This window comes from Chaetura pelagica, unplaced genomic scaffold (assembly GCF_000747805.2).
Source record: "Chaetura pelagica isolate M959 unplaced genomic scaffold, ChaPel_1.0 scaffold3, whole genome shotgun sequence".
In the NCBI taxonomy this organism is placed as follows: Eukaryota; Metazoa; Chordata; class Aves; order Apodiformes; family Apodidae; genus Chaetura; species Chaetura pelagica.
Window position 1 is genome coordinate 11,695,051 of NW_009952974.1, and position 22,663 is coordinate 11,717,713.

Genomic DNA, 22,663 nt, shown 5'->3' on the forward strand with positions numbered 1-22,663 from the left:
ACTTGGGAAAACACAGAGTTTGAAGACAGGTATTTCCACCTTCAATCCTTATCCAAATTTCTTTGTTTACCCAGACTTCACCCTATTTCCATTATCAGATCAGTCCCTTTTTCCTCTTGACTCCTCTATTTCATTTAACTCCTTACAAGGCCAAATGTCCTCACCTTGCCACATTGTCTGCTGTTACACATTATCTCCTTGTATGGTGCTCATGGTGTCAAGTTGCTCAGTTCCCTGTTCAGTTCTGCATCTCATTCTTCTTGCTTTGTCAGTCCGTCCAGGCATCCTTCTTACTCCAGTTCACAGAGGAAACAACTGAGTCCTTCTCTTGTTTGCCTTTGAGCTGCATCTCCATCTTTCTCCCCTCCTGCCTCTTTGGCTCTTACTTTCAGATCAGACAAGTTCTTTTAGTTGCTTGGTACTAGCAAAGGGTGGAGGATGGTCACTAGACAAAGATTTTCCCTTCCCAGCTCAAAGCCCAGTCCAGGTATGACCTATATGCCTGGACCAGCATGTACAACAAAGAACCTGGAAGATGCTGATGGCAAGCTGTGTAGTTCTTACTGACTAAATACTCACTGCAATTACGTTTACCACACCTAGACTTCTCCAATTTCTGGCTGATTCTCAAGAGGAGGAGAACTACCACATAACTGATGGTAAAAAAAACACCTCATGTCCAATCTTTGTTCCAAACATGAAGGGAAGTTTACAGATACTGAGAAGTAAAACAATCTGTATTAAGAATAGCAATGCTTAATATTTTTATAATATGTATTCATGGTTTATTTCCAAGGTTATCCAACCACCTATTATGAAAAATAAATGGTTTATGTATGAACTGTCTACTATTATCACTGCCATTAGAGATAGCTTACCCTAAGATATATTTGACTTAAAATAATACAGGCAATACCACTACATTAATTTAGCATCTATGTGATTCACTGTATTCACACAAAAAGACAAAGCAACCTGTTCTGTGCAGAAGGAAATAAAACTCCATTGCTTCAATCCTAGAAACAACCCAGCCAGCAAACTTTACTGCAAATGTTTGCATCTGTAGCTCCTGCACAGACTACTTAATTGTCTGCTGTGCACAGGAAAAAGGGGAAATGAGGAAACATCAACAGATGAAAGAGCACAGTGGAGCAGTGAATGACGATCTCATCACAAATCAAAGCGAAGTAGCAAAATTTATGTTATTTTCTCTGGTGTTTAATCCACATTTCAGGATGGTTGGTTACAAATGTTTAGTCATTATTAAACAGCAGAATCTGCAGATAAGCCAAGTCACAAACAAAAGACAAAACAGAAACACAGTAGTTTCCAATAAAAGAAACTTCTCCCCAGTGTCACAAGAACTGCTGTCTCCCCATCCCCTCTGCATTTTGCATTTGGGTTGTCTTCTTCAGATTCCATGGATTTGTTCATTCAGCACAAGCATCTGCCTTGGTTTTGCTGGAAGAAAACACATATTTTACATGAGTTAATTGCTATTGACCTGATCCTTCAGAATTAGTGTAGAAAAAACGTTGGTCACTTTATTTATTTTATAGCTGTCTTGTACTGGCTTAAAAACTAAGCAAGGTCTAATCCATTACGTACCATTCTCATGTATCCCTGTAGATAAATACAACACGATGCCAGTGGAGATGAGCAGCAAGTACACACCAGTGACAAAGCAAGGCAAAGCCAATGAAGCCCAAGCTCAATTCTAACAAGATTACCTGTCTCAAATTGCCATTTGTATATATTTACAAGTCTGCTTTACAAGCATAGAAAGTCATGCTGAATCAAGAAACAAAAATAATTTAAAATGAACAATTAAAATATTTACTATTTATATCATGTGCACTTCTATAAATTTATAGAATTAGAGATTTCAGGTACACATCTGATTACAGAACTAACAGCAGATTTCAAAGTGAAACTTATAGCCTTTTTTTATACTGGACACACTTTGTTTGCAACACCCTAATTTTTCTTGCCCCCAGAAATTATGAGTAAGCCTTTTTAAACTGCATTTCCTATACAGTTGTCTGTGTCTCTTTCTTCAATTTCAGTAGTTCTACTTGTCTTTCTTTGCCAAGATTGTAGTATTAGTTTTCCCAACTAATGTAATAAATTTTCAAGTATTTTATAAACATGCCCTTGATTAAACTTTTTGAAAACTGCAGTATCACAAAGCCAAAATATGGGAAGTAATACCCAGATCCTGAAGTTATTATTGGAAACACTGTCCATTTCCCCTTCTATCAACAACTGTTGAGACTAGTTACTGTTCACTTTACAGTAGATATTCTACACAGACTTGATCGTATTACTTCTAAAACAGGCACCATTATTCTAAAAGAGGCAGACAATACTTATGCTGCAAGGTGTCGGAGAGAAATAGTCAATTTTGCTCAAGGCCATATGAAAATTCAAGGTTTGGTTTCTTCTGATGTCACATTTTTGTTAAACTAACAACATAGCATATTAAAATCTTGCCAGAATCAACATATCAGTGTGAGAGCCAAAGCAAACATTTAATCAGCCTCTACACATAGAAAATTCTACATCACACACATGAATAAGACTACAAGATGCTCAAGAGCTTATCTCCATCACCCTCCTTGAAAATTCTACAATTGCAAATGCTTTATACTACACTAAAACCCATGCATACTCAGAAGTCATGATTAACAGCACAGGGTAGCAACTTAATTAAAATATAAGCAGATTTTTATTTACATAGCAGCTGCTACAGTGTCTTAAGACCTAGGGCTGGAAGAAACACAACTATGTTTTAAACTTTGATTTATACAACAAGTTTTACTACTGGTTACAATAATGCCATTGCTAAGCAAAGCTTCCTAAGCCACTTAATTCATAGAATGATAGAACTGTATCTTTCTGTAGTGGGAGTTTAGAATACACCAGAACTGCAGGATCAGATTCTGCCTTCAAAGCCCCCTTATTGCACCTCACTCTTGAAACAGATCTCAGTTTATTGAATTTAAGCAGGTCCTTCATCTTGTCAAATAGGATGAAGATACCTCAAATCTAAACTTGGATTTTTTTAAAATTTTTTATTTTTTTTTTCTGGAAGACAACCAGTTCTACTTAGCTTACAAACAAACTTGAGTTGGGAATGTTTCTGATGAGCATGTAGATGGCAAGTGAAGACTTTAGAGGAGTCAGCCAGCCACAGTGGAAGACACCGATCACTGACTAATCTGGTATCTGTGCATATCATATGTAGTTAGTATGAAATTATAACTTACATGAAAATCACAAAGAGGTTTTGTCTTCATTATTTATGCACCAAGAAATTTCCCCCCAAAGAGGAAATACAGTTGCAGACACAGTGGTTACAAGAGACATGACTGAAATTAACACAGCACAGCTAGTAGTCACAGTGAGAACAGATATTCTGTTTCTCTAAGTCTCTGAAACAATTATGCTTCTGTCTAAAATTTTTTACATATTGTAAATTTCAACAGGAACAAGATACATGCTTATATTCATTGACTATTCATATTCAAGGAAGTAAAATAGTGCCTGGTCACATTTATGACAAGATTAATGTATGTCTCTTTGATGCTTGTAAAACAGAAGTTGGAAATGCTGCTTCTTTTTTTTCTGATAAGTTTCATACACACACATTTGCAAAGAAAATCAGGGAAAGGCTTTCAGTTCAATGTATTTCTCCATTTCAGTGGCTAATACAAGATTTATAGGAAATACACGTACTCAAATTTTCTTCAGTTTCTGGAGTTCATGGGACAATTACCTATTAAGGTGCCTTTCGGTAGTTTCTTCAGTATTATTCAGAGATGGCAGCAATGGTTTTTGGAACTTGCTTTGTATCCAAACACGCTGCATTTTCACTTTTTTCTTCCTGTTTACTTGTAATCGCCGATCAACTAAATTCTGTACTTCAGTTAATCCAGCCATGTTGAACATGTTCCATACCTCATCTATTTTCTCATATGAAAAATTATTTAAGTTAAAAAAAAAAGATAGATATTTGTAGAATGTAGTTATTAACAAACTGCAGTTCAACTAAAGATGAAACTAAATCTGTTTTGTGATTTGAAAGATCAAGAAAACTGCCTGTAAGAATTCTTATGTTAGAAATTAATTTTCACAGCTCTCTATATTACAGTAAAAAATATTATGATGAGGCCCAAACTAAATTGGTTATTACTCATGGCATTCATTGATTCCCTTTATTCAAAGGGTTCGGTATGCCAGACTTGAGGAAAGCAAATGCATGCCATTTGGTCACTGCTGCCATGTTAACAAGATAAAGCTACTTCACCTGTCAAATGACAATCCACACATTTATGCCAAAGTCATTATCACCTTCTTGTAGTCACCACTGGAAAAGCTAAATCATCTTTGTCACGAGTAAGTGCAAAGCAAGATACTTAAAAACTGAGAAGGTTCTTTGAATTCAAGAGATTTCGCATACACATCCCAGATCTTTCCTCTCACTTCTAAAATTACTCAAACTGGGATAAATCCTGCTCCATCCCTATTGCTTACAGACTAGGTTGCAGAGGCAAAAAAGTTTTTTTAAAAAGAAGGAAAAAAGGAAAGAATTGTGATGCTCACTTTCATAGTTTCAAGCAGCTGAAGTAAAATATACTAAGCTGCCAACAGAACAAAATTAGTGGATGGGCAAAGAGCAATAGAATCCATAATCAGAAACTAAAGTTTAGCTCCTGCAGAAAGAGAAGCCTCTCAGCTCAAATTCACCAGCAGAGCAGAACAAAATTATCAGAGCTCTGCTACCAACTGTCCTTCCAAGCATATTATTCTTAATTTTAAGAAATAAATCAGCTACATCTTTAAATAACAGAATTTGAGCATGCCACTAGACACAAGATGCTTAGACAAAGAGAAATTCCAGTGATGTCTGCAAGCAATCTTGCAGAACCCCAGATGCAACAAGTGTACGCATAAAGGGAATTGTTTTCTTACAACAGTTAGCTTTGAGCTCTGTAAAAACAGAGAATTAAAAAAAAAAAGTCAATAAACCTTTATTTAAATTTCTGTTCTAAGATGAGCTTTTATAACCCAAAAAATCTTGAAAGACACTCAACCCTTTCTATAAAACAATACAATTTCATACCTTTGGTAAAGAAATACACTCTGGTTCCATCTCCTCGTACATAAAAGTTTTCTGACAAGCAATGACCTAAGAAATTAGAGCAGTAACAAAAAATGACATGTCACTTTCTTCAGAAAGTTAAAATGAACAGTGAACCACAAAAGCATTCATAAATTACCTTTTTTAAAACGAAGTTGAGTTGTATCATATCTTCCGTAGTCTCGAAATAACAACATTCCTCCAGGTTTCAGTAGTTTGGCCAACCTATTTACAACCCTTTGCATCCTTAGAAAATAGATGGGATACTGGTGAAATCTGCACACTTTTTTTTTTTTTCTAGATGCCTGGAATATAAATACATTTCTGGAACTACAATGAGAAAATGTATCTATATTTATTGTACAAGGTCAGGCATTACTGAAAAGGAAGAACTCTACAAAAAAGCCTCTAAACCAAAAATTTAAAAGGAACTGAGAATAAAAACTGGAAAGAGAAAATTAGTTCTTCTCCCTCATTTCAACAGAATTTCAAGGATTAATTAAAACACAGTTTTTGAGTATATGGGTCACATGGGAAAGGCAGATCCATGACAAACATTGAATGAACAGTAAGCATTCTTGAGTTAGACTGAGCCTTCTTGCTGTACATAGCAAAACCAAGGGTCTGGAAGGCAGATGAAAACTTCCTTCACTTCTGTGTGGAGGAACCAATCATACACATGAAATCAGTGTCTCCACACCAAATGGTTGAGGATGGAGAGAAGAATCTGAACAGTACTTCAGAGGAGGAATCTGGCAGAACTCCATCTGAAGACATTGCTAATTAGAGGAGGAAAAGCCTGCATCCCCCAAAATGCTAAGTTTGTGAGCCTTGGTGGTACCTCACATCAGCTATTCCTTATCAAGACTACACTAGCCTGCTGTATGTATGATTTGAACAAGTACCACATTCTTTCCCTTCACTAGACCAAAGCATCTTCATTTTCACATTTTAACCCTACCTTAGAGCTTCTTATAAATACATCTGCATTACTTTGCAAAATATGTTACTAATGAATAATGGCTTCGTTTTGCCTCATTCTTCCAGAATAAACAGAAGGACTTGGCTTTTCCACATTCATGAAAGACAAGAGGCAGTCTGCACCTGGCAAACTGCAAGATAGAAAAGTCCACTTGCCTAATTCATCCCTTCCCCCCACAGGGAAGAAGATAGACCATGTAGAAGATGTGGAGCCAGAGTGAATGCCAAATCATAGAATGGTTTGGGTTGGGAGGGACCTTAAAGATCATCTAGTTCAACCTCCCTGCAGCAGCAGGGTCATCTCCCACTAGACCAGGTTGCTACAAGCCCCATCCAACCTGGCCATTCCCCAAGGAATGGGGCAACTACAACTTTCCTGGGAAACCTGTTCAATTTCTCACCACCCTTACATAAAACAACTTCCTCCTAATGTCTAGCCTAAATCTCTCCTCTTCCAGTTTTAATCCATTTCCCCTTGTCCTCTCACTACAAGCCCTTGTCAGAACTCCCTCCCCAGCTTTCCTGTAGCTCCTTCAGACACTGGAAGGTGCTCTAAGGTCCCCCCAGAGCCTTCTCTTCTCCAGGTTGAACAACCCAAACTCTCTCAGCCTGTCTCCAGAGCAGAGCTGCTCCAGCCCTTGTGACCTCCTCTGGACCCTCTTCAGGAGCTCCATGCCCTTCTTGTGTTGGAGGCCATAATGCCATTCTAACAATAGAAAGGGAAGCTCCCCTAGAAGGAATGAAGTTTCTACTGCAAACAAAACAATGGAAAGGCAGGGTGTTGTATCTGAAAAGGGCTAAAGAAGAGTAAGTCCTACTTGACTACACAAAACCAGCATACCATCTCTTGTGAACCAAGAGAACATTCTCACACCATCTCTGTCTCCCAGGTGGCCTTTAACTTCTTGCCCCAAGACTGTCATAACTCAAGTGCTAAGGCAATTTGGTTCTCGTGCAACAGCAATGCAGGTATTTTACCTTGATTTGTAAGAGACAGAATTATGAGGTAGTTCAATAGAAAATAACTCCAAACAAACAAAAAGGGAAAAAAAAAATAAATAAAAAAGCACAGAATTCCCTTAGAGGTAGCCAGGTTCTTTAAAAGCTGTCCTCTTTGCTCATGCTGAACACAGGCAGGTGTGGTGCCACAGACAGAAAAGGCAGCACCACCTAAGGAAAAGAGACTGATCAAGACACGCTGTTGTGCATGGAATTACAGACTTAGCCTATATAAAAACCTAGACATTTTGTGCACATAGAACATGAACAAAAAGTAAAAGTGCTTTGAGAAATCTCATTCCGTAGGACTAGAGCACATCAATTGCATAGCTTGAAGAAATGTTTAATACCTTTCAAATTCTGCAACCAGCTTTTTAAGAGGACTTCTGGCAGAATTGAAGAGTGTTAAAAATGGGATACAAGAGTAGCAATTATCAAAAACTAACCACAACAACCTGAAGGGAAATATCTAAAGTAACCATTGTGCTGAATACAAAGGTTTATTTTCCAGGTCTTCAAAGCACACAAGTTCTGCATTATCATTCTCTTGGCTTTCTTCTTAATTTCTCACATTCAAAGTTTCCAGAAAAAATACATACTGAGCAATATGGATCTGGATTACATTTGCCTTTATGCAGTCATTCTAAGTCTATAAGATTACGGTAATGACTAATAAATCATTGGAAACTGGGTCTTACAACACAAATAATTACGTGGACATTTTTACATGTGTATACACGCACACAAGCATCCATATCAGCATTTAGACACTGGTAGGAAGAAAGAAAATTTTAAATAAGACAAATGACTAATAGGAAAAGATCCACAGAAATTCTGACAGAACATCTGATTATTGTTTTTCCAGGCAAAGCAATTGAATGAACGTGTCTCTATTGTACAACGTCTTCCTGGCAGCATCACCACAGTTACAGAGACCTGAAATCCACTGCTTGATTTGTTTTTTGAAATCTGGACCCAGGCTTTGCATGACTCATGTGCTCATCTCTGAACAAACAAGAAGGAGCAATATCCTATATGGGAAAGATTTTTCTGTAGAGCAAATAATTACTAACTTAGGCAGGGAAACAATTTTCAGACTTCTGTTTGCCAAGCCCATTTTAAAGACATTCTTTAAGTAATAAATGTATCGCTACACATACAGCAATGCTTTCATATGATCTGGTGAAAGGAAGAGTCAAGCAGTTTAACTTACGTGCCCTTTTCTGCATTCTTCCCATTAAAAAGGGCATTTTCATTATCATCCAGTCTTAACAGTTATAAAGTTTGTACATTAGACATTGAAAGGCATTAGTAGCAAGGCTAAGAGCACTCAACATAACACTATGTGTGAAAATTAGATCAAGTTTTCTTAATCCAAACAAATTCCAAAAATCCTGAAGGCATTTTGGTTTAAAAGGCCTGCATGGAACAACTACTTGTGTACAGCTAAATCTGTAACCTAAGTATTTATCAACGTACCATAAGGTTTTAAATCATGAATGTCTGCATTTGATCAATAAAATTTGCTTCTAGAAGACTAGTGGTCTGTTTTTTTAATTTTCTTGGATCACAGTCACTTTTAATAGGGAAGTATTTAGTTACAATATACACCTTGTATTCTGATGGAGACAGAAGGCTCCCTAATGAATTAGACTAACCAGTTTCTCTCTTGAAGCCTTAAAACAGCATTTGAAATACCTTGTTTTATATATATCATAGCTCAGTAAATAATAAATTAAAGAATCATTGTCTTCTGCTATTCTTGAAAACCTCCAGCAATAAAAGAGATTTAACCCATTTGCTTTGCCCTTTAGTCTTCATTTACCTGTCAGGATGAATAGTTGAGAGCACAAAGACAAGGAGAATGACATCCAGGATCTCATCTGGAAAAGGATAGGGTAAAGCATCATCACACACATCATGAACAAAGGCAGAACACCAGGCTGAATTGTAGGACGAATGTGACTGTCAGGAAAAAGATGAAAAGAGGCATAGAGAGAACAGTAGTAGTTAATACGTTTACTGTGACTCAAGAAACTTTTTTTCTTCAATTATTCAGCATTGTAAAACATCTCATATAAAAGCCTATTCTGTCTGGTATCTTACTCAAGCTGAGAAGCAAGTTCACTGATGGCATTCATTCCTCCCTGCATAGAATAAGACTTTGTTCTTTGGAATACTGAAAACTTCAGTTAAAAGTTGTCAAAGCCATAACATTCTTTTTCATGAAGATGGCTTCCTGGCAGCCTCCTGAATTACAGGCTTATAGGTACTCTAAAGAGATCATATGAATTACCTTAACCAGCTCCACTGCTCCTGAAGCAAAATCACAACAGTACAGAAAGGTTCCAGGTGTTTTGCTAGGAAAACAAACCCAACATCAGTTAAAAACTTATTATTGTAAAAGATGAAAGTCTGCCATCAGTGTTCATGGAACTACAGAGGGCCCTTTGGGGTTCTCCACAGGTTTGATCACACATGCCTTATTGATGTCTAGCACATGGAAAGCCACATCATAATGCCATTCTAACAATAGAAAGGGAAGCTCCCCTAGAAGGAATGAAGTTTCTACTGCAAACAAAACAATGGAAAGGCAGGGTGTTGTATCTGAAAAGGGCTAAAGAAGAGTAAGTCCTACTTGACTACACAAAACCAGCATACCATCTCTTGTGAACCAAGAGAACATTCTCACACCATCTCTGTCTCCCAGGTGGCCTTTAACTTCTTGCCCCAAGACTGTCATAACTCAAGTGCTAAGGTAATTTGGTTCTCGTGCAACAGCAATGCAGGTATTTTACCTTGATTTGTAAGAGACAGAATTATGAGGTAGTTCAATAGAAAATAACTCCAAACAAACAAAAAGGGAAAAAAAAAATAAATAAAAAAGCACAGAATTCCCTTAGAGGTAGCCAGGTTCTTTAAAAGCTGTCCTCTTTGCTCATGCTGAACACAGGCAGGTGTGGTGCCACAGACAGAAAAGGCAGCACCACCTAAGGAAAAGAGACTGATCAAGACACGCTGTTGTGCATGGAATTACAGACTTAGCCTATATAAAAACCTAGACATTTTGTGCACATAGAACATGAACAAAAAGTAAAAGTGCTTTGAGAAATCTCATTCCGTAGGACTAGAGCACATCAATTGCATAGCTTGTTTAATACCTTTCAAATTCTGCAACCAGCTTTTTAAGAGGACTTCTGGCAGAATTGAAGAGTGTTAAAAATGGGATACAAGAGTAGCAATTATCAAAAACTAAGCACAACAACCTGAAGGGAAATATCTAAAGTAACCATTGTGCTGAATACAAAGGTTTATTTTCCAGGTCTTCAAAGCACACAAGTTCTGCATTATCATTCTCTTGGCTTTCTTCTTAATTTCTCACATTCAAAGTTTCCAGAAAAAATACATACTGAGCAATATGGATCTGGATTACATTTGCCTTTATGCAGTCATTCTAAGTCTATAAGATTACGGTAATGACTAATAAATCATTGGAAACTGGGTCTTACAACACAAATAATTACGTGGACATTTTTACATGTGTATACACGCACACAAGCATCCATATCAGCATTTAGACACTGGTAGGAAGAAAGAAAATTTTAAATAAGACAAATGACTAATAGGAAAAGATCCACAGAAATTCTGACAGAACATCTGATTATTGTTTTTCCAGGCAAAGCAATTGAATGAACGTGTCTCTATTGTACAACGTCTTCCTGGCAGCATCACCACAGTTACAGAGACCTGAAATCCACTGCTTGATTTGTTTTTTGAAATCTGGACCCAGGCTTTGCATGACTCATGTGCTCATCTCTGAACAAACAAGAAGGAGCAATATCCTATATGGGAAAGATTTTTCTGTAGAGCAAATAATTACTAACTTAGGCAGGGAAACAATTTTCAGACTTCTGTTTGCCAAGCCCATTTTAAAGACATTCTTTAAGTAATAAATGTATCGCTACACATACAGCAATGCTTTCATATGATCTGGTGAAAGGAAGAGTCAAGCAGTTTAACTTACGTGCCCTTTTCTGCATTCTTCCCATTAAAAAGGGCATTTTCATTATCATCCAGTCTTAACAGTTATAAAGTTTGTACATTAGACATTGAAAGGCATTAGTAGCAAGGCTAAGAGCACTCAACATAACACTATGTGTGAAAATTAGATCAAGTTTTCTTAATCCAAACAAATTCCAAAAATCCTGAAGGCATTTTGGTTTAAAAGGCCTGCATGGAACAACTACTTGTGTACAGCTAAATCTGTAACCTAAGTATTTATCAACGTACCATAAGGTTTTAAATCATGAATGTCTGCATTTGATCAATAAAATTTGCTTCTAGAAGACTAGTGGTCTGTTTTTTTAATTTTCTTGGATCACAGTCACTTTTAATAGGGAAGTATTTAGTTACAATATACACCTTGTATTCTGATGGAGACAGAAGGCTCCCTAATGAATTAGACTAACCAGTTTCTCTCTTGAAGCCTTAAAACAGCATTTGAAATACCTTGTTTTATATATATCATAGCTCAGTAAATAATAAATTAAAGAATCATTGTCTTCTGCTATTCTTGAAAACCTCCAGCAATAAAAGAGATTTAACCCATTTGCTTTGCCCTTTAGTCTTCATTTACCTGTCAGGATGAATAGTTGAGAGCACAAAGACAAGGAGAATGACATCCAGGATCTCATCTGGAAAAGGATAGGGTAAAGCATCATCACACACATCATGAACAAAGGCAGAACACCAGGCTGAATTGTAGGACGAATGTGACTGTCAGGAAAAAGATGAAAAGAGGCATAGAGAGAACAGTAGTAGTTAATACGTTTACTGTGACTCAAGAAACTTTTTTTCTTCAATTATTCAGCATTGTAAAACATCTCATATAAAAGCCTATTCTGTCTGGTATCTTACTCAAGCTGAGAAGCAAGTTCACTGATGGCATTCATTCCTCCCTGCATAGAATAAGACTTTGTTCTTTGGAATACTGAAAACTTCAGTTAAAAGTTGTCAAAGCCATAACATTCTTTTTCATGAAGATGGCTTCCTGGCAGCCTCCTGAATTACAGGCTTATAGGTACTCTAAAGAGATCATATGAATTACCTTAACCAGCTCCACTGCTCCTGAAGCAAAATCACAACAGTACAGAAAGGTTCCAGGTGTTTTGCTAGGAAAACAAACCCAACATCAGTTAAAAACTTATTATTGTAAAAGATGAAAGTCTGCCATCAGTGTTCATGGAACTACAGAGGGCCCTTTGGGGTTCTCCACAGGTTTGATCACACATGCCTTATTGATGTCTAGCACATGGAAAGCCACATAGGTTGTAATGAACTAATAGGGCAGACAAATTCATAAGAATACCAACAGGCAGTAAGTTTAAAAAGGAGAATTATAGCCTTGTCAGGGAGGAAGTGAAAAAAGAAAAAAAAGAAGGTCACAGAGGGCTGTCAGGATTGATAACGGTGTCCTAGTGTTGTATTATATAAACGCACATTAATGGGTCACATTTTCTTACAGAAGCACTGCATTAGGTTTCTATCATTAGCCCATGTATGCAGTTTAATTAGCAATATGATTTCAGCAGGGGTGGGGTGCTACAAAAATCATCTACAGTCCTGTGGAGGTTTGGGTTCCCGTGTGCCACCTTGCTGTGCTTTTGATTCGATAAACCAGTATTGGTTGTTTCTCTCCATTATCCCTTTGTTTTTTAAACCAAGGTGAATAAGAATTTCCTCTAGCACTATTTTCCCTTCATTCCCCATCCAAGACTAAGCCAGCTGCAAACTTCCTCATACCATTCATGAGATACTAGTATCTCCAGGGAGAATTTTTTTTTGTGTCCAAAATTAATTTAAGAGAAATTAAGCAAGTCCTTCAAAACCTTCTGAGGGATGACCTCATACTAAACTCAAGATCGATTAATCTCTCTTTTAAAAAATTGGTATTTTCGACAGATGGTCTCTTTAGAAATGGAATCAATAAACTCTGGCAGTGTCTATAAGATCTCACAGTATACACAGCTGAATCCCCCCCTCCAAGGGCTCAACAGGAAAACTCTTGTGAACCAAAGTATATTCCATTCTTGATGCTGAACAAAACTTTTATCAGCTATCTGCCAAACATGAGAGTTGGTGAGCTTAGATGTTTATCATGGATGAGGACAAGTAGTCAGGCCTTGGACCCAGCCAGTCCCTTGGGAAAGCTTAGGTTGATTACCTAATTGACTTGTTAGGATGTTATTTCAATTTGTTAAAAGCAGAATGGGATCTATGTAGAAAGTCAACTTAAAGGCACAGCTTTATCTAGATGGTGATTTCATGATGCACTGTATTAAAATGCAGTAACTTAAATTTTAAGGGGGGAAGAGGGAAGTGGTTTAAAAGTTATGTTGCAAATCTGAGTGGAAATTTTTTTGTAGCCAGGGTACAGTCATACTTGATGCTGGCTTCTTTTTATATGCATACAAAAAGTATTTTTTCTATTATTAAATTCAGAGTAAAACCAACTGTGCTATAAAGCCAGTCCTTCCAAGTGACAAAAGATGTTTCATCAGGACATACACATGACAAACATATTAATTTTGTACCAATCAATGTGATTACAGAATTACAGAATTTTAGGGGTTGGAAGGGAGCTCAAAAGATCATCTAGTCCAACCTCCCTGCCAGAGCAGGATCACCTAGAGCACGTCACACAAGAACGTGTCCAGGTGGGTTTTGAACGTCTCCAGCGAAGCAGACTCCACAGCCTCTCTGGGCAGCCTGTTCCAGTGTTCTGTCACTCTCACAGTAAAGAAGATTTTTCTGATACCTATGTGGAACCTCCCATGTTCCAGTTTGCATCCTTGGTTGAAGGATTTGCATAAGAATAGGGATCTTCAGGAAAAATAACCTAACAAGTGGATTCTTAATTCAGAAATGCCAACCTATAACTAATGCCTGCAAGGAAAAAACAAAAGTTTGTCTCATCTTTTTTAATAGTTACATTATATATTTTCTCTACATAGTGTTACTTTCCAAATTTTTCATATGAAACAGGGCTCCCCTTTCATTAAATGCTATCTAAAGCAAAGCATTTGTTGTGTGATGAAGATGCACAGCTCGCACTAATAGGATTCATGTATGATCCTCGTCTATCACTCAATTCCTCTTGCTCCCTGTTTCCATTTCTGCAAAACATAGCATTTTTGTATAGTAGTGATGCTAGCAATCAGATCTCATTAGCAGAATAACTTACTGAGCTGTACTCATGCTCTTGGTGGTGTGAATACAAAGAAATCTATTTCAGACCTTGATACCTACACAGCCTTTCCAATAAAACCTCCCTGCCTGCATGGAAGGGAAGGCATGCTGTTGTAACAGCTTCTTCTAAAGCCGGAAGCTTAGTGGATTAAGATGTTTCAGGGAATTAAGTAATGCAATACAGGACTCATGCCTTCCTTGACATTAAACCTGAAGGAATATGACAAAGTGTAGCAGGCAAATACAGAAAGAATACAACTTCTAACCAGTAGATCACATGGCATTATCTACTGCCTTTGATTTTGGCCTTTTGAAGATTTAGCTGGTAGCTTTACAGTGACATATAAGATAAGAGATATTTCACCTATTTAAGATTAACTACAAGAAATCAGTCTGAATGCCCTTGGAGACAAACCTGGTCAGCAAATATGGTCCCCCCAGACTTGGGTTGACAATTATGAGGCATCTCTTATACTGATGCTACCAACATTATCTGTGGCCACAAGCAGTCAGAATTCAGGGCTGTAAAACAGCCCACTCAACACTTCCTGCAGCACGGGTCTACCACCAACATTTGAAGTAAATGAGGAAGATGAAAATAGAACTTTCATAGTTAAAAACTATGGCACTACATACCATAGAACTTTCAAAATTGGAAATACACTGTTTCCAGCACCACAACCAACCTAAAATCAGAAGAGAAACAAAGTTAAAAAAAATGAGCAAACAAAATCTCATATTTCTTTATTTTTGTCTTAAGTTAGTTAAGGTATGTTGGACAGAAAAGGTATAAACAGCTCATACCACAATTCTCAAATCACTTCTATGATACGTTTCTTCTCATTGTCTTTCTACAATTAAGAGAGAACCCATCTCTCGAACTGCATAGGAAAATGCAATATTCTTGTCAGTTTTCACCATTTGGCAAGAATGCATCAAGTCCTTGCATTTTAAAACAGAGCACTTTAAGACAGAACTTTCCTTAGGAAATCAGAAACCAAATTTTCAGTGAAAATGGAATCTGACAATCTAGCCGTAAATTCTGATTTGGGAGAAACTTTAGAGGTAAAACAAAACTCAGATCCTAGGTTTCTCTGAAAGTTTCTGGCATAAATGAATGTCGTAAGTAAAATTTTAAATGTTACTTTCTTGATACTTTCTAAGCATCTTTATTAGGCTTTTGAGCAATTAAGTGGATGGGTAAAACATCTGCAGTGCATTACCTCTAATATTCTGTAAGCAGCATCACTACCAGGGAAGGATTCTAGCCTGCCAAGTTCTTCTCCACAGTTTTTATCCTGAGGATTGTCAGTAAGAGATTCTGCTTGTTTTTTATTACATACATGTCCTTGTACAGATGCAGAACCACCTCCATAATTTTTGGTCCAGTATTCTTCTCTTTCCTCAAACATTTCATTTTTGTGTGAAAAACTGCTGGTACTATTTCTTTTTTCGTGTTCTGAAGGTTTTTCTTCTGTTTTCAACTCTTCTCTCCTTTTTTCTGGAAGAATTTCTGGAAACTCCAGAAACAGCCAATTGCGATCCTTGAAAAAGTTATTTTTATGAGTCTTGTAAAATTCATTCCAGTATTTACTGGCTTCTCTTTCATATTTATCTGAAATAGAAACAAAACAAAAACTTGGTGAATATGAGCTTAGCTACAAAATACTGTAAAACAACATGGAATTTGGACCCCAAACTTATAGTTTCAAAATCTGTAGTTTATCACATAGTGCATATTTAAACAAAAACATTAGATTGGGGGTTTTAACTTAATCTGTGGTCAAAATAACTCACACGAGGGTTTAATTAGATCTCATGTAATTTAAGATGGGGCGGACAGGATTTCTGCACCATCTTTTTTTTTCTTTTTAATGTAGTGACATAATAGTCAAGCATTACCAAAATATGCAATCATAAGTTTCTTATGACAGACTTTCATGTCGCATACTATAAAAGCAATGCACCCTTTCAATTATATGTTGTCCATGTTTTTCTTACTAAGGTAATACTAAATAGAAGTTAATGTCATGATTTATGAAACTCTATGAACAATCACAGATTTGTTTGTAGCTAGTAATCTCTCAACAAAACCATCAATTAGAAATACAGTCTGTGAACTGGAGTGATAAGTGCTACCTCATAGCCAATGGACAGTAATTCACCCATGACAGTTTAACGACACAGGGACAGAAAATAACAATAGTCAGAAACAACATATTGGCTTTCTTACTTTCAAAACACTTCAAAGAGTCTTACAGTAGACCTTTGTTTTAACTTTTCATTCCTGAATGTTAGAATGTCAAATAGGGCTGGAAGGGATTTCATCCAATAAAGGAATTCATACTCCTCTCCACAGAAATCTGTCCAACTTGTTCTTAAAATACTTTTCATATAGGTTTGACAACTTTCTTCAGTAATATATTACAGTCCATCATCTGTACAGTTAATAACCTTTTCAACTACCTAACCTTTTTTTTCCTAATTGCAATTTAAGTCCCGTAATTCTTGTCCCACTAACCAAGCAGATAAAGCAAAGATTGCTCATTTCTCTTTGCAATATCTGCTTACTGCTTTGAAATCTTTTACTAAGTCTCCCATATACAACCTCTAGAATGTCTAAACCTCACTCTCTTATTTTTTCTGCAAAAGCCATTATTTCAGACTTCTGATCACTTCTCTAGATTCTCTCCAATTGATTTACTACTTTTTGGTGCTGTATTCTGGTAATGGCATTATCAACACAGAGCAAAAGGAATACTTTACAAGGCTTACAGGCTGTAACCCTGTTTATAACTCCCAGCTTGCTGTTTTGCAACAGTATGACACTGCTGATTCAGCTAGTGATTCACCACAATCCTCAGATCTTCCTCTGCAAAATTAATACCTAGCCAATTGTTACAGAACAAAGTTTTGTGGGTTTTTTTAAAGAATTATTCCTAAGCAAACTATTCTGAATGAAATTTTAGCAGATTTGTATCTTTCAGACCCCTTTTTTTTTTTTACTGTTTGTCCATATCTTTCAAAATCCTAATCCTGTCCTTCACCATACTGAAACATCTCTTCACTATCGTCTTCAAGTCTCCCATTTCCTGGGGTCACTAGTGAAAACACCAAGCAGAACTGGACATGGAACAAAATACTTCTTTGCCCAGCACAGTCTTGCATTCTGAAAGGATCTCTCTAGGCATTCATTCACCCAAAAGCAGCTTAATTAGCACTTGCTTGCCTGACTTATGAAAATGTCAAGTAAAGCAAGTCAGAAGCCTGACTAAGGATAAATTTCAGGACGTCTGGTGTTTTTTTCTTATCCCCAGGGCTTGTAACCTTCTCCAAGAAGGAAATCAGCTCAACTTTACATGATTTATTATTGAAAAATATTTGTTGGCCAGTTTTCATCTCCTTTGTTCTTCCAAACCCAGTGTTTGCAGGCTCTGGATTATCTCTTCCAGTATTTTTCCAAGAACTGAAACTAATTCTCTGACTCTTCTCTTTCCCCACCTCCCTTTTTAAAAAAGCAAATATTCTCTTTTCTGCTTTCCCAGTCATCCATGTACTTTATGGATGTACTTTGTAACCTGTTCTTTCTCAATATGAGAACAAGATCTTTCCTCCTTCTCATTGGCACTAATTGCGCTATGTCTCTTTTGATAATGGCTTTGTTTGGTTAATGGTTTTCCCTTCCTCATCCCTCCTAAATACTAATGCAAATATTTTTTCTTCTTTTTTATCCCCTTGTTCTCAAAGCACTTACAGAACTGTTTCTTGTTACCCTTGACATCTCCTGCCAAGTGTACATCATATAGCGTGTTTCCTTTTTTACTTGTTCCCTACTCACTTACACTGACCCATTAATTCTTTTAGTATAAATGCACAGAGTAAATATATGGTGCATTTCTTCTACTACTCTCACTAAATATTAACATACTATTTCCTAATGTTGCTACAGCTTTTCAGAGATACACAAGGCTAAAAATTCTCATTATAGGCACAAACAGGCAGTGGGAAGTGGCAAGGAGGTGGCAGAATGCCTTGTCCTAGAAACCTGCATAATTGTTTTAATTTAAGATTTAATATATCTATTTGTATTATTAAAGGGCAAGACCCAGCCATGCAGAGTAATTGCAGAGACTTGTTTTATAATACAAGTGCAGAGTTGATTGAGGTCATGTACACTGGACTGCAACAGTGTAACTTGCACATTCATAGATTGCCCAGCTTCAGTACAAGAAACAAACCTACTCCCAAAGTTCTTAACTAATTTTCAACCCCTTGTTACAGCCACATTACTTTTCTACAAGTCTGCTCAGAAGCCTTGTACTTCAATTCTGATCAAGTTTTCCAGAATTCAGAAATTAAGAGAAGCAATGGCTAAAGTCAGCCTATCAAGTTGCATTTGTATGGCATTACACAGATTCAAGTTAACACTTTATTCCATTCTTTCACTGGTCACTCCTGAACCACTGTGTAATAACCAGACATGCATTATTATAATAAGCAAATTTTTGTTTCATTTTGTATATTTATAGTCTAAATACTGTATTTTTCCAAGCATATAAAAAATTACAAAACTAATAAACATAATTTCAAGACAAAAAAAATCCTTTTACTTAGTCAACTAATTTTTCTCCTTAACAGAATTTTCATCCACTAGAAGCATGCCTGAGAAGAAATTGGACATACTAATAAGTAAATCAAATTCCTTCAGGTAGTATAATGAGTTCATTGAGTTTAACTTCTCGTTTTAACAAGGGTCACCAGAACTACTCTATTTTGGTGATACAATAGTATTGTTAAATCTGTATTGTCCTCTTCCCCTTACTGTAGTTTCCAAGGCCCCAAAATAACCTGCTTGTTAGCTTCAATCTGGTTCATTGTTTACACAAATAGGCCAAAATGTACTTCCACTTTCAGAATGAAGCTGAAGCTTTCTGAAGAAACACTATCAGTAATGCTCACCTATTCAAGTTCTAAACAGTGGGGCATTCATAGGAAATGTCCTTGGATTCTTGTATTTCTTGGCAATAGAGAAAAACCTGATTATTCCATTTCTCACCAGCACAAACTAAGTTCTAATTGACTCTAGATGAAGAATGAAAGGTCCCATAACCATACGGTTACACAGCTTACTTTCCAATTATGAGCTCTTTTTCAACTTTGTATACAAACCACATGAAAATACTAGGTTTCGTTTTTGAAAAACAAACATTGTACTCCTGTATTTAAATAATGTAAGAAGTAACAGAGAAGGGCAGGATGGCAATCCCAGAGCATTCAAAGTGACAAAGGGCACACAATCCAAGACACATTCGTAGGTAATTAAAATAAAATCCAACATGTGCTCTAGTTACATCAATAAAACTAAGCACATGATGAAAATGTCACTATCTAATTTGACAAGCTCAAGACATGCTAAGTAAACAGAGGTCCAGGACATGAAAGTAATTGTTTTCATAATATCTTTCTAATAAAGGAGCAAATTAAGAATCCAGTGTTCTATGTTACTAGCAAGTTGATACACCATCTTTACCATACATAACTATCCTAGAGGTCCATCTAGGGTTTAGTTTGCTGGTTTGAACCTAGAGCGATCATTCTTCAGAAACGCAGAATACATTAAGTTTCCTCTCTGAAGACATGCATGAAATTTCTTAATCATTTACAGAGCAGACTCAGCATGATGTACTGGAACACCTTCCACACAAAGTGAACACACTGGATTCCTGAAGCACTCCCAGCTCAGCCTGTCCAAGGCAGCAAGCTGGGACCAGCTGAGACCAGTATACCTTCCATGGCACTGAAATATGGTGCAATGGACAAACACTCCACAAATCATTAAAAAGCATTCTAATATTGTACATGGGAACTTTCATCCTTAGCATCCTAGCTGGCTGCAGATTCACTCCCTTTGAAGTAACAATCCTGTGTAGTAGGAGTTTTATTGTGAAGAACTGCAAAAGGAGCCAGAACTTGCAACTGCACCATACGAATGTACTTGTTTTAGATAAAGCCTATTGCCCCCCTCCCCCTGCAAATGCAAAATTGCTCAAATAAGTAACTGAATTGCTAAAAAAACCACTTTGAGATATTTTTTTGAGGCAACAAAAGAAAGAAAAACACAACAAAAGGTCAAACAACCAACAAATTCAAACAAGAGAATGCAGAAATAAAAACAGTGTTCCTGGATTTTGAAGTAAGAGTTAGCACTAAAATAGGAATTTTCAAGCCATTATGAATTAATTACCTCGGATTTCCTGTTGGACTTTCACAAGTGAGTTCTCTATCGCTTTTTTCTTGGCATTTTCCTCTTCTTCTTGTGACCACTGCATGTGGTCCCTGCAAAGGCAATTGAAAAAACAGCCTTTGAATAGTATTTTCCATAATCTTTTTTTTCCCCACAGAAAAGTCACAAATTACCTACACTGTGTCAAATACATTTTCTTTTTGAATGTAAGCAAATGACCACAAGGAGACTGACAGTTAAAAACTCTTTCAGTGTATGATAGATTAAAAATAATTACATAAAATTTTAATGAAATTATTAAGAAAAATCTTACAACTGCAAGGAGGCTGAAGTAGTATGTACTTTTTTTTCTTAATAATAGGATTAATATGTATCATGTAAACTGAGTGTATTTATGGGAATGTATTTTGAGCATTCTGTTCAAATTGTTTAGCTGGATATAACAACAGACCTATCAACAAACAGCCTGATGCAAGAAGAGGAAAGCAGTGCTGCAGTGGTTCCAGAGTTTATGCTATCTATATTTGTGTAAAATGGTTCACTAAATGTTGTATTAATCCATTAAATGGTCACAGAACCAAGTCAAGATCTAACCTTGATGACTAAACTGCCTTCCCAGCAGATTCTGTGTTTGGATCTGGCCACAATGGGAAGTGCCCAAAAACATGCTGCTGGAAGCTCTTAAAAGCAAATCAAGTGTCCCTCCAAATTTTCCAGTCTGAACAGTTTTAGGAATCAGATTAAATTAAATAATATAATTCAAGCAACCTGTCAGATCATAATCCTAATAGTATCAATTAACAAAAGGCTATGACTACAATTCCATTGGTTACTATATGAAAAGGAACAAGGTAGCAACTTGAAACGAGTTGATTGTCTCTAAAAGCTAACGATTATCTTCCTGTTCCATGCCTGGTGACATATAGGTAATTTAATTCTTAGACCTTCACTGTTCCTCTTTTGTTAATTGTGGGAGACTAATTGGTATGTATTTGTCTGCTTGCCTCAGACTTGACTTCCGCATCTCTACTGAAATATTTCTCATTATTGTCCCCAGCAGGTTGCCTCTCCCCTTCCTGTATTTGTTCGTATACCAAATGTTCCTGTGCAGTGTCAAGGCTCTGGCAGACGTGCTGTAGGAGAATAAAACTGAAAGACCTAGGTATTACTAGGCAGTCATCCTCTTGGAAAGACTTGCTTCCCTCATTGCTATCACAGTTTTGGATCTTGTCTATTCTAGCAAGCTGAAGCCAAGGACTATTCAGTTGGCAAAAATATCTGCCGGAAGGGCTGACTGTATGACTTGCTGTGGTATATGCTTTAGCCAAAGAATTAAAATCCATCATCACGTGGATTTAATCCACCATCGTCTGTCAGAGCCCTTAAGAGCTCTACAGACATTATGACAGGTGCCTGAAGTCCTCCATGAACAACTTTTTGTCCTTTTGTCTCTCCTTGAAAATTCATAAAGCTGAGGAAAGATCTCTTGGGTCTTTCCTAGAAATTTTTGTATGGAAGACCCCAAACAACAGGTCTGCAGGAATACTTCTTTATCAAAATCTGCAAAACAGGGGATACAGCATAGTTCTTACACAAACTATTTGCATATTTTGGATGCTTCAAATGAGGCAGCTCCTTCAGTAATACTAGTTGGCAGGAACACAGGATGCAGAAGAATTCCAAGCACAGAAGTGTTTAAATACAGAAATGTTTTAAACTCAACATAGACAGCAGCAAAGCAAGCTTTCCATTTCAACCACACCAGGAACTGTTAACATGAGTAGGCTTGACGTGACATCAAGCAATGCTACTTTCAGTTTAGCTTATTCAACTCACCCCTCTTCCATTACCTTGTTTGCTAATATACCTATTATTTCTGAAAAGTAATGTGAAAACTATGCCAGTTACCAATCTGAATAGAAGCATTATTTGCTCCAATACTTAGCAACATTCATTTCTTCTCTCTTGAAATTATAGAAAAAGCAAAGCAGCAAATATCCAAAGCATTAGTTCCCAAATTTAATTGGCTTAGCATTCCTAGCAGGAAT

At 36.8% G+C, this 22,663-nt stretch overlaps 1 protein-coding gene across 1 annotated transcript in view; it reads right to left on the reverse strand.

Moving 5' to 3' along the window:
• Nucleotides 1-3,774: 3,774 nt before the first annotated feature.
• The window catches only part of METTL8 (methyltransferase like 8), a 21,698-nt gene continuing 2,809 nt past the window's right edge, over nucleotides 3,775-22,663 (reverse strand). The window contains exons 2-9 of the mRNA XM_009996304.1: nucleotides 20,616-20,707; nucleotides 15,595-15,986; nucleotides 15,008-15,057; nucleotides 12,231-12,294; nucleotides 11,760-11,899; nucleotides 5,283-5,389; nucleotides 5,126-5,191; nucleotides 3,775-3,965 (exon numbers count right to left, since the gene is read on the reverse strand). Coding sequence (XP_009994606.1) covers nucleotides 3,775-3,965; nucleotides 5,126-5,191; nucleotides 5,283-5,389; nucleotides 11,760-11,899; nucleotides 12,231-12,294; nucleotides 15,008-15,057; nucleotides 15,595-15,986; nucleotides 20,616-20,707 — 1,102 coding nt within the window. The remainder of the gene's footprint in view (nucleotides 3,966-5,125; nucleotides 5,192-5,282; nucleotides 5,390-11,759; nucleotides 11,900-12,230; nucleotides 12,295-15,007; nucleotides 15,058-15,594; nucleotides 15,987-20,615; nucleotides 20,708-22,663) is intronic.